The sequence below is a fragment of the Macrobrachium nipponense genome, chromosome 6 (assembly GCF_015104395.2).
Source record: "Macrobrachium nipponense isolate FS-2020 chromosome 6, ASM1510439v2, whole genome shotgun sequence".
In the NCBI taxonomy this organism is placed as follows: domain Eukaryota; kingdom Metazoa; phylum Arthropoda; class Malacostraca; order Decapoda; family Palaemonidae; genus Macrobrachium; species Macrobrachium nipponense.
Window position 1 is genome coordinate 36,301,319 of NC_061108.1, and position 13,626 is coordinate 36,314,944.

General features: G+C 36.6%; 1 protein-coding gene across 4 annotated transcripts in view; it reads right to left on the minus strand.

Annotated features, from left to right (window-relative positions):
* The window catches only part of LOC135216186 (DNA topoisomerase 3-alpha-like), a 308,863-nt gene that overhangs the window by 239,038 nt on the left and 56,199 nt on the right, over nucleotides 1–13,626 (minus strand). For all 4 annotated transcript variants that reach the window (XM_064251319.1, XM_064251321.1, XM_064251320.1 and 1 more), the window contains exons 5-6: nucleotides 8,543–8,661; nucleotides 6,893–7,063 (exon numbers count right to left, since the gene is read on the minus strand). In XM_064251319.1, the coding sequence (XP_064107389.1) occupies nucleotides 6,893–7,063; nucleotides 8,543–8,661 (290 nt within the window). The remainder of the gene's footprint in view (nucleotides 1–6,892; nucleotides 7,064–8,542; nucleotides 8,662–13,626) is intronic.

Genomic DNA, 13,626 nt, shown 5'->3' on the forward strand with positions numbered 1-13,626 from the left:
CAGGTGGTCAAAATCAGGCGAAGAGAAGAAAATTTTCGCCGACGAAAACGTTGTCCTTCTGTTAGCATCCACCAGACCTGAGAAATCCCCTTGGGCGGAGGCAGCGACTCCCAAAGAGGTTAATTCTCCGGTAGCATAAAATTTATATGTCTTCTGTAACTTGGACGGTGGGACAGCGAAGATGGCTTTACCAGACTCCCTCTTCTTCTCCAGCCACTTCTCTGCTTCTTTGAAGACTCTTTTTGCCGACTGCGAAAGCACCAGTTTAGGTAGACTCGCCGAAAGTACTTTCCTATCCTTAACAAAGGTAGAAGGAGTCGAAGATGGAGGAGCTGGCTCAAATTCCGGATAAGAAGCCAACAAAAACTTCATCAAGTTGGAGTAAGCAGAAGCCGCTTTCGATTCTTGTTCCGACTGATCCTCCCCATCCGACGTTGTCGACTGCTTGGCTTCTTCATCCGTATAAGACTTAACTTTCTTCAACGACCTAACTAAGTCCTGAATCTGTCTCAACGGTTCCAAAAAAGCTTCTTCTTTGTTGTTCGCATCATCTCCCGATGGTGCGGGTGAAGGAGACAACTTCCTTGATGAAAACTTGCGAGTCGAACTCTCTCTCTCTCATTAGCTGGCGAATGAGTCGAAACTTTCCATGTTTCAGTCGGCGAGACAAAACTATGCGAGTCCGACACTGATACCTCGCGAGATTGCTTGCCAACAGCACCCGAACCTCTACTAGGCGAAAGATACACAGGGTTCTCCCAAAAGCTACACGAGGGCTGAGGACTCTTTTCCCTCCCTCTCTTCACAGGTGATGACAAACTAAACAATGGCACTGCGCGCCTTTTAAATGGGCATGACACTTCACTCCACTTCTTTCGCCTGGTATCAGGCAAACACACCTCCGAGTCCGACAACAAACCTACACCAGACACATCTACACCTTTCCAATGGTGTCTCTTTACAGTAATCGAGTCGAAATTCACGACTGAATCGATGGCCGCCCATGGGCAAACCCCTCCAGTCTCCCTTCGACTCACGGTATGTCTTCTCCCAGGTGCTGGGGAGCAGGACAGTGACCTCGGTCTAGGAGACGTGGAGGGACGGACAGCCGCCTCCTCGGATACGACACTTGCACTTTTCACTTCACTAGACTTAGTCACAAATTCACGAAAAGATGTACCTAAATCCATGACAAATTTAGCAAGCAGCTCAAATTTTCTATTCATCTTATTTTCTAATTGGGCAATGGTGTCGGAATCAGAAGCAAGGGGAACCTGAGCTGGAGTAAGATGTACTGAAGTAGGAGGACTATCAATATGAGAGACGTTTGACAAAATAGGAGAAGACAAAGTGGGCTTCTTTGCCTCTGACGGCAAAGGAGTTGACTCTAATCTAGCCCTACTATCAGCCCTAATGGCTGCCTTTCTTTTCCTATCTTTTTACATCTTATCAAGGTGAGACAAAAATCTCTTCCATCCTTGATCATCTAGGTCTTCACATTCATTACATGTATGCTCTTTAGTACACTCTTTGAGTGTGGGTCATAACATAATTTGGCTAATCTAGTCTTGCAGCCTTCACTGCAAAACCTAACAGATGAACCTGAATCTTACATAACTCACACTAAACAGATGAATAAAGAAAGCAGCTATGCCGTCAAACACAAAAAACAACCAAGAAAATTGTACTTCACCAAATCGGGTGTCAAACAAAATGGCGAACAGTTGACTGCAGCGAAATACACGGGTGTTTCACCGTGGGCGGCAGGAAACGAATTGTCAAGCAAAGCTCAGTAGTACCGGGGATCCCCGAAAGTGGGCGGGTTCGTATCACCTACACGTCAGCAGCACCGTTAGCGCCGAGAAATTTGGGATTTCGACTGCCGTAAGGTAAGAAGCGTATAGCTATGTAATTGTTCGGTAAGTTTCATGTGTGAAATGCCTAATTCGTTCCGAGCCCTACAAAAACACCACGGTAAATTTTATAATAGAGCTAAATTGACCAATAAACAATGAAATACAACAATTTGGACCATTCAATACCTAACCTAACTGTGACTGTGACTGTACCTGTAAATAAAGTGTATTAGTGTACAGGGTACAAGAAATACTGTACGTACATATGTAGTAAAATGTGGAACCTTACCTTCAGAGAGAGAGAGAGAGAGAGAGAGAGAGAGAGAGAGAGAGAGAGAGAGAGAGAGAGAGAGAGAGAGAGAGAGAGAGAATTTACATGATCCTGAGATGGCAACACACTCCCCTCCTGTCACATTACTTGACATATTTGACAGCTGTTGGACCCCAGCCACCTCGGCTTGGCTACCTGGAGTTCAAAGACAAAATGCGGGATAGAATGGATTTTCTTTCATTCTTACATAATTTTTTTTTAATTACAAACTAAAATCTTACTAATTTACTTTAGTATTTTCTTTAATGAATTGATATTATTGCTGTTTAATTAATATTGATATCTGAAAATTATTAGATCTTTCTATTTATCATACAAAAAACGTACACCTCTGTAAGAGAGAGAGAGAGAGAGAGAGAGAGAGAGAGAGAGAGAGAGAGAGAGAGAGAGAGAGAGTTATCTTTATTTTGAAAGAGTAAAATGGAAAGATTATTGTAGTATTTCTGTAAAATACTGTAACATATGATTTTTGTAATTACAGTTATTATTACTATATAATTTGAAAATACTAATAAACATATTATATATACATGTACCATACAAATCTCTCATCTCAGCAGAGAGAGAGAGAGAGAGAGAGAGAGAGAGAGAGAGAGAGAGAGAGAGAGAGAGAGAGAGAGAGAAGCACACTCCCTCCCCTCCTGTCACATTTCTCAATATATTTGACAGTTGTTGGACCTCAGCTTGGTACCTGGAGTTCGAAAGAAAGATGCATGAAGACAGGGATTTCCTTCATTCATACATAATTTTTTAAATTTATAAACTAAAATCTTACTAATTCAATATAGTAATTTCTTTAATGAACTGACTGCTCTTTACATTAATATTTGAAAATGAGTAAATCATTTATTTTTCATACAAATAACATACATCTCTGTAAGAGAGAGAGAGAATTATTTGTTGTTATGTGATTTCATTTAATCTTATTAAACTTACTAATACAGTATTGATCAATATTAATACTTTAAAATTAGTAAATCATTTTTGTGTCATAAAAATGTATTTAGTCAAGAAAATAACATCAAAATACCCTAATTAGAGACTATCTATCATCGGAAAAACCTGGAAATAGGCGAATTCCGCGCAAATACAGGCAGTCCCCGGGTTACGGTGGGTATGACGTTCAGAGGTTAAGGCGCTTCTCAATTATATTCTTCAGACATTATTTCGAGGGTTACAACACAATGCTCATCTGTCAGATGAAATATGATACCAAAAATGCAAAATAATCAATATTTGAAGGTTTGCTTGATGAAAAATGCAATAAGAATGCAGTTTACATAGTTTTCAATGCACCCAAAGCATTAAAAGTAATTTTTTCTTAGGATTTTTTAGGATGTTCCGGCTTACGACGATTTTTGGCTTACGACGAGTCTCAAGAACGGAACCTCCATCATAACACGGAAACTGCCTGTAATGGGTAGATATGGTCCAGAGAGAAATCCGCGAATCTGTGAGTACGCGAATCCGGAGAACGCGAATACGGGGGCCCCACTGTATTATATCAACTGATTAACACAGCTATATTTATTCCATTCTATTTGCCAATATTAATTTTATCATGTACTACTGTATATAGAGTTTATACTCTGAACATGTGCCTTGAAAAAGTTTATATTTCACTTTTGACACAGTTTTGAGAGAGAAGAGAGAGAGAGAGAGAGAGAGAGAGAGAGAGGAGAGAGAGGAGAGAGAGAGAGAGAGAGAGAGAGAGAGAGAGAGAGATGCAAATGTCATTACCTTTGAGAAGTTCACATTTCACAATTGACTCAATTGATTACAAAAGCTTTCAACCCTGGATGGAGAGAGAGATTGATTGAATTATGGTTACTAAAACTGGTGTAGTAAATGTGTATTAGTCCGGATTGAGAGTGATGACTTAGCATATTCATTTCTATTATTTACCATTTTATGCAGTGAACGTTATGATGAAAAACAAAGAAAAAAAAAAGAACTGATGGGGGAGAGGGAAGATGTGTGTTACAGGTATGCAGGGGAGTTCTTTAGTGCAGTATCGAATTGTTCTCTCTCTGTCTCTCTCTCTCGTTCTCCTCTCTCCTCATCGCCTCTCCTCTCTCTCTTCCCTCTCATCTCTCTCTCTCTCTCTCTCTCTCTCTCTCTCTCTCTCTTTTGCACTGTACATGAGAAGTTAATATCTTTTAATAAAATGACAAGTTTTCTAACACAATTTGTATTTTTCATAGCTACAAACCTGAAGTCTTAACAATAGGATAGAATACTATCTCTTTCTGGATATGGAAAGCCATCAGACATGCATACTTGGCTCTTGATGATTCCGCCACCACGTCTATGCAGGCTAGAGCACATGACGTTAGGGGTATTGGTCCCTCTCTGGCTTTCAAAAAGAACTTGGCTGCACATAACGCTGAGCGCTGGTCCTTGGTTACGCCAGTCCAAGTTCACCTCTTCTATCTTAAGGATGTTGGCCACAGATCTACGGACACGTTTTCCCTGCCTGTGGTGGCTGCCCAACAGGTTGTGTAACTCATAGTTGCCCCTAACAGGGCACTTTTGTATCTTACCTAAGATGGTTGTGTGGATGACAGAATAAGTGAGTTGGCTGGTCTTCTTCTTTCTCTTGTACCTTTCCTTCTTCCTTCGGGCGGGTTAAGAAATAGACACGTCATTCGCTGGACTGGTCTGATACAGGTGAGTAAGTTAGTCATACAGATACTGTGGTCGCTTAATATACAAATATCAAATCCTCTATTCGGTAGCATATGCTCCACTCCTTGGCAAGGATGAGTTGGGAGTGGTAACAAACCCTGGTGTATTGATTTGCTATTGGACAGTCAAAGTTTCTCTTTGGTTCCCTATACAATGATTCTCCCATATATCATTGTACATCACTCAGTGTCTGAGTGGTTAGATATCAATTTATCTAGCTTCTCAATGGGCTTCAGTCCCACTCCAGAAGTCATTTCTTCTGGAGCTGGACTGGTGGGTAGGCCCCCAGCCGGTTCAGAATGTCTTGTACCTCCCTCCAAGTATGAGTCTATCCTACTGTTAAGACCGACGGTTTGTTTGTGTATGAACAAATGACAAATTTTCTAAGGAAATTTTTATTTTTCATAGCTACAAACCTGAGGTCTTAACATTATACTGCACACCTCTAGCCGCCCCTCTGTTTGTTAAGACATCCTGAGTTGGGAAAGACTGAAGCGGCGGCATAGGTGCGTGGTCTTTGACCACTCTTCACTCAATATATGCATGCGTTGCCAGATCTCACAAGATTCCTTGCTTTCATCTGCGTTTTAACCAGATCCAGCTAGGAGCTAAAAATTATCATAAGTTGTATTTATCCGTAAACATACTGCATTACCTGATTACTCAAGGTTTCAACCACTGATGTATGATTGCTGAAGTTGATTCATGATGTGTTTTGGATGAGAAAGGATTTACAAATTTTCATGTGCCATGCAATATAAATACACAGTTACTGTAGTTTGCCTCAATGTAAAGCCTGTGTGTAGTACATATACACCTGCACACCGAAACAATAATGGGCAAGAAAAATTCTCATGCAACAGGGCTGGACAGTTATACTGATGCATTATTTTGTAAGCTGTACAAGGTTTTCCAGTTCACTGGTATTTAAACTTCAGAAAAGCTCACTTAATATTGAAATCAATGAATGTCAAAAACAAAGTATTTTTTACTATCGCAAAAGCTCTCATAACGTCAAATGCCTGCCCACACCCTTTTTTCCCGCAAATATTTACCTGGCCTTCCACCCACCCCATAATCCTTCTCAGCATACATATACCTGCAAGCAGTGTTACTAACACATCTTTCTGCCTATGTTGCATTGCCAACCCTTTCCCACCCATCCTGCCTGGCTGCCCCATCCTCCTACCTTCAAAACCCTTTTGCATGGTCTCCCACACCAGTTCTAACTATTTGTCTACCTCTTTATGTGTAAGCAGTGTTATCAACACTTCATTCTATCTACACAGCATTGAAAACCCTGCATTACCTTTCTCCCACTCCCTAATCCTTTAAAAGTGAGCCTATTTATACCTGTAAGCAGCATTACCATCACTTCTTTCTGACTCCTAATTGACAACCTTCGAAGCCCGGTTTTTAATTTTTATGAATTGTACTGTAAAGTGTATGTTGTGGTGCCGGGACCTGCAGGGAAACATACTCAGATGTGAAGGTTAACCAGTGACTGCCATTTCCTTTTTTTTTTTTTTAAAGGGATACAAGTGTTTGAAATTTCGAGCACAATGAAAAACAATATACTTATAAATAATGAGTATCATCAAATGAATTATTTTGCTTTATGTACTTAAATAATGCCTTTGTTCTCAATTTTATAGTTTCTAATTTAAAATTCATTATTACTGTTCTCTTTTTCCTTGTATGGTATAGTGCTGCATCCATTATCCTAATGTTTAACACTCAATTTATTTAGACCTTTTGTGCAATTTCTTCAGAACATGAGAACTTTAAGCTACAACATAAGGCTATCTGCAGCAATAATTTATTTATTATGGACAGACAAATTGTTGAATGTGTTTCTCAATTTAGTGCTCTCCATAAAAATTAGTGTTACATAAATCAATGAATTTGTCAATATGATCAGATGAAAATTATTTTACCTATGTCAAATGCTCTGAGTAGAGAACAAAACTTTAAAATTTTTTGTAGAAAAAAAATTAAACAAGAAGTAATGAATTACCTTTTATTTTCCAGAATTTTTCAGGGATAAATTGTTCAATGGCCTTATAACGCTCAACAACAAATCCTAGGGTTGGAAACTGACAAGATCCATAACTGATCAATGTGTCTGCTAATGCTTCAGGAAACACTTTTTGCAGCCTTAAAGTCTGAAACCTGGTAAAAGCAGCACCTGCAAAAATCACATTTTTGAAGCTGTAAACTTATAAGTGTATCAAGGTTATGTTAAAGCTGTTCTAATATATATTCCCATCTCCATACAATAAACATGGACCAATTCTTACAAAGATGGTCCAAAAAAATGCTAGTAGGCTATACAAAATCTTATTTTTCTCCAAACATTCCATTGGTTTACTATTTATGAGCAAACAGTACATCTGCATGAAATTCTTTGGTGCAAATGTATGATTCACATCTACAGTGTACATAATCTACAAGCATCAACTGACTGAATGCATTTCCCCTACATTTAGTTTATTAACTGTTAAAAAATACAAAGTAAAACACATACAATAACCATTGTGCCGCAGAATTCTAAATGTTTCTGTATTCAACAATGCCTCCAAACCTCAGTAAGTTTGGGGCTTATATACCAAAGTTCTTATCATCATTAATTTGTCAGAAGTCAGAATTATAATAGTATTCTAAAAACATACCATAAATAGCACAAAGTTTAAAAGGTTTCCTTAATGTATCTGGCCTAATGAGGGCATAATTTAAACATAATTTGGAAGGGAGAAGGTTACTACTACACTATCAACAAAAGCCATTATAAGGAAATTTTCAAATTCCATACACAGCTGTACAATGTCTTAATACAATCCAAAAACCTGCTTGCTCATCACTTATCATTAATTAATTTATAAGTCTAGCCTACTGAAAATAAGCATAATGAATATTTTCAATATAACTGGCAGAAGTTGAATGCCTCAATAGTTACCACATTCAGTCAAGTTACCTTTCTTTGCTATGACTTCAAGTTCCAAATCATTATGAAACTTATTTCATTTCATATTCTACAATGAAATCTAGCTTGTATAGATGGGTCATCCCAGTTTCAATTAAAATCAACTATGCAGATATTCCATCTTAAAGTTTCTTTATTACTGATTCTATGTCCAAATCCATGACTTCATTCAGGTCTCTTTCATCATCTTATTTCTGACCTAACAAAACTATTCAGCTCAGCTCTATCTTTCTTTTTCTTGTCATTTTGGCCCACCCTGTCAGTTGATTACAAGAAGGCAATTAACAGAATATACACACCAGTATTATGTACGATCTTACAGTATTAATACCACCTTTTTGAAGAAGTAAAGCTAACTGAAATTACCTATGAACACAGTAGATGCAAAGTAGAGTGCTGGTAGGAGTTCCCAAGCAAATTGCAGTAAATACTAAAGAGCTACAAAGACCTGATATTTCAATTTTGTTGTTTTCCGTTTTCCTTTACTGTATTTCACAATTAAAATGCTGGTCCAAGATTTAAAAAATAAAGAATAAGATGCCAAAAGGGAAAGTTTGCTACTCAAAAGTAACAAAAATAGAAACTGACCAAAAAATGTGCCAAACCACAAGAGTTGCCAAAATGACAGAATTCCAAACTAAAGGAGCTAACTTAAACTTGAAAATATGTTAATTCTACTATTACCAATACGAAGATCCAGTTCACTACGAACATCTACAGCTACGCTCTGTCTTTCATCAGGTTGAGCTAAGTTTTGTAAGGCACGGTGTACAGACTGGAAGGTGATCTCTGAAAACTTTGCTCTGAAAATATAGTTTTGACACTACATTAAAAATATCTTGGAGATGAAAATACACTTACATAAATCAATTTTAAACCTGAAACACTAAAATTTTTTGAAACCTTATAAGTAACTCGAAAAAATAACACAGGTTGGTACGTAAATATTAAATATAACCTCCTACACACTATCATTTAAATCATTTTAATGACATCAACCAATATAACACTGAACAGAAGAAAAATCACAATATTTCTCAAAATATGTCTGGAATTTCTTACAAAAGTGCTAGGGTCTGCAAATATTACAAACTGAACGTAATTTGCATTTTCCCTAAATATACAAACCTATAAACTTTTATAGGCATATACTGTACTTTTCACTAAAGCTGGTCTAGTCATTGAAGCTTACCAGCAAGTACGTGAGGGGATGGGGTTACCTCCCACTCGACTAATGTTGGCATTCCCTTTTTCCAAGTACAGGGATGGTGAGAGGCAGGAATATGAACACCATGCCATACATACTGATGAGTCCAAATCTTCATCAGGAATGGGATTCATATCCATATCATCCAACAACAAAATTTTCCATGCCTAACAATGCTCCAATTTTCACAGGATAATTACATGAAAAGGGATTAGCCCTTACAATTATTACAGATTACACTTCAAACAGTTCCTCGTTCAGCTACCAATCCTGTAGTCCGAAGTTCAACTCTCGGCTCGGCCAACGTAAGGTTTACCACCCCATTGTCTGGGTATTGGTGGCTTAGCCTAAGTACCAAAACCAACTCATAAAATACAGACAATGAATATATATGTACATCTTTTCCTTGGCTCTTTAAAAAGTTATCATTTACTTCACTGTATCCAGTAATACTGCTTGTTGTCTTATATTACTATTAACCCTTTAACACCTAAGGGGTATAATAAAAATCGTCTCCCGTGTGCCGAGGGGGTCTCGGAGTGAGCGCCGAAACAGAAAAAATATTTTTTTCAAAAATCACAGCACACTTAGTTTTCAAGATTAAGAGTTCATTTTTGGCTCCTTTTTTTGTCATTGCCTGAAGTTTAGTATGCAACCATCAGAAATGAAAAAAATATCATTATCATATATAAATAATGCAATATATGATAGCGCAAAAACAAAATTTCATATATAATTGTATTCAAATCGAGCTATGAGCAAAACGGTTAAAGCTAACGAGTTAATTTTTGTTCATTGTATTGTACACTAAATTGCGATCATTTTGGTATATTACACATTGAAAACGATCAAAGCAACACAGAGAAAATATTATCACAAAATGATGCATGAATTCGTAACGCGCGGATATAAAAAAATGTTTTTTTCAAAAATTCACCATAAATCTAAATATTGTTCTAGAGACTTCCAATTTGTTTCAAAATGAAGATAAATGATTGAATATTACTATACTGTAAGAGTTTTAGCTTACAATTGCAGTTTTCTACCATTTCGGAAGAGTTAAAGTTGACCAAATGTCGAATTTTTTTATATATTTTTTTATATGCAAATATTTCAAAAATGAGAAAAGCTACAACCTTCAATTATTTATTGTTGTATTCTTCATAAAATTGCGCACATTTTTATATATAAAACTCTATGAAACGTCTGATATGAAACTGAGCAAATATTATGATAATTCGATGTACGCATTTCGGAGATTTGCGGCAGAGAATCCGCGCGAGGAGGGAAGGAAAGTTTTTTTTTTTTAAATTCACCATAAATCGAAATATTGTGCTAGAGACTTCGAATTTGTTTCAAAATGAAGATAAATGACTGAATATTACTAAACTGTAAGAGTTTTACCTTACAATTGCATTTTTCTACCATTTCAGTAGTCAAAGTTGACTGAACGTGGTTTTTTTTCTATTTATCATGATTTATATGCAAATATTTCAAAAATGAGAAAGGCTACAACCTTCAATTATTTATTGTTGTATTCTACATGAAATTGCACACATTTTCGTATATAAAACTTTACGTAACGGCTAATTTAAAATGGTGTAAACATTACGGCCAGTCTCACGTATGATTTTTTCGGAAGAGTTACCGAGCGGACGTAAGGAAAATGTTTTTTCATAAATTCACCATAAATCGAAATATTGTGCTAGAGACTTCCAATTTGTTGCAAAATGAACGAAAATGATTGAATATTACTAGAATATAAGAGCTTTAGCTTACAATTGCGTTTTTCGACCATTTCGGTAGAGTCAAAGTTGACCAAAGGTTGAAATTTTGGCACTTATCGTTATTTATAATGAAAATATTTCAAAACTGAAAAAGCTACAACCATGGGTTGTTTTAGTTGCATTGTGCATGAAATTGCGCACATTTCCATATATAAAACTTTATGTAACGGCTACTTTAAAATGGTGCAAACATTACAACAATTGCACGTGAGATTTTTTCGGAAGAGTTACCGAGCGGACGTAAGGAAAAAGTTTTTTTCATAAATTCACCATAAATCAAAATATTGTGCTAGAGACTTCCAATTAGTTGCAAAATGAAGGTAAATGATTGAATATTGCTAGAATATAAGAGTTTTAGCTTACAATTGCGTTTTTTGACCATTTTGGTAAAGTCAAAGTTGACCGAAGGTTGAAATTTTGGCACTTATTGTTATGTATATGAAAATATTTAAAAACTGATAACAGCTACAATCATAAGTATTTTTATGTTGTATTCTACATGAAATTGTGCACATTTTTCTATATAATACTTCATCTAATGGCTAATTAAAAATGGTGCAAAAATTATGTCAAAGTGACGAAATAATTTCCGAGATGTGTCACTGATACTTTTTAGTGCGATAAAAGAGAAATTCGCGCTTGCGCGCCTGCGTAACGATTGTAAACAGAACAACACCTTGATCCATGAACTCCCAGCATCCCCCAAGGCGCCTGATTCAAAAGTTTTCGGCTGGTAGGCCTATAAGTATTTTTCTGCGAATTTTAAAACAAACTTTTGTATGTCGACCTAAATTACGTCCGGTCGGAACCCAAGCGACAAAAAATGTTGACGTAAAATATGTCCATTAGGCGTTTAAGGGTTAATATTGTATCATAAAAAACAAACAAACCAATCAAGTTTTGGTTTGGACAAATTAGCTGATGGAGGTAAGTTTATTTGCTGCATTTAACTCAATTCAGAGCAATTTTCTTGGTTCTATTTAGAGTAAATTAATCTCTAGAAACTCTAATTACGTATATGGGACATGGTTATGTTTCATTGTAGAAGTGTTTCAAAGTCGAAATATGACTTAAATACATTTTCTTGTGAACCAGATTTAGTTATTTTTTCATTAATAGATGACACCGTTGCGATCATGTTTTATTTGGAAAAATCAGCTGATAGAACTGTTTATATTGCTGCATTTAGCTAAATTTAGAGTGATTTTCTTGCTTCTATTTAGTGTAAATTAATCTCTAGAAACTCTATTTATATAGGACAAGGTATGTTTTGTTATATGAAGTGTTTCAATGTCGAAATATGACTTACATACGTCTTCTTGAGAACTAGATGTAGTTATTTTTTTTCAATAGATGGCACTGGGAGAATGTTTTTTTTTGTAAAATATTAAAAGATTCCTTTCGCTATTTTTACCCGATTTCATCATAATACGAGCTTTACGTATTTATCTTTTATCAGCATGAAAACAACAGCAAAATCTGTTCTTTCGTGCCCAGCATTTTTTATCAAAATAAATTTTTTTCCACTATTATTTGCGGTCGAGTTTCATCCATGCTACTGATGAATGATAATTTATAGTCATTAACAATGTGAACATTGTTTTCTCTGCTTCTGCTACAAATGCAGCTCAAATTTAGCAGTACTATATTTCCATGTTGATATTCCCTGCATAGCGAATAAATGTCTAATGTAAAAATATATGTCCTATTCTACTTAACTAACGTAATTTGTAACAAAACTACAGTAATTATTTACTATCGTATGACTGCTGAAATGCGAGCAAAACAGTGTTGTTATCAGATTTGGTTCAGAAGTTGTAGCAAAAAAACTGTTTTCATTCAGTTGTTTATGGCTGTAGCATTCAAGCAACGATTATAGTGTTACTAACGCTTTTATCATTTTCATTTGCCTTTTTAACTTATTTAACTAGAAGATATGATAAATAAAGAGATGGAGGAAACTCTAGTATTCTGAAAAAGATTACTTTAATTTTTCTCTCACTCTACGTCAAAATTTACCTGTAAGTACACTGAATGTGACATAAAAATTTGTAGAACTACCATGCAAACCATAGTGAATGATTAGGCAAATGAAAAGAATTCCACATTTTCATTAAAGAGTTCTTACATATTAGGGCAAAATATTTGGCCGTGACACTATCTAAGCCATCGTTAATCAATCTAGGGCACTGTAAGGTGGAACCCGTCGGTAATCGGGGGCTGCCTGTACACTGATCCAAGCACTTTAGAGCCAGAATATGTCTGTCACCAGAATAATCCTTACTGTCTGATGACAAATGGCCTGAATCCTGAATAAATTGATCAGGCACAATACTACAGGATATTTGTGGACTCCCAGGCTCCTTCGACTTCTCCAACGGAGGAGTCAAACAACCCATGAACAAGGCATGTCTCTTCAGTAAACGAGAGACCACAGCACAGCAAGGCTGTCGCTTCTTTTCAGGCAACAACACTTCTGAGTCAGATGACAACTGGACTGCACTTACATCTACGCCTTTCCAATGTTGTTCTGTTGAAACCCTCAAGTCGACAGGTTCGACAGAATCAATGACTGCCCATGGGCAAACCTCAAGTCTCCTTCAACCACCAGTATGATTTGTCCCGGGTGCAGGGGAGTGGGACAGTAACCTTTGTCTAGAATTGGGGGGACAGACAGCCACCTCCTCAAATACAACACTGACACTAGACACTTCACTATTCTTGGCACTAGTTGACTGCTGGACAAGAGCACAAAATGACATGCCAAATATCCA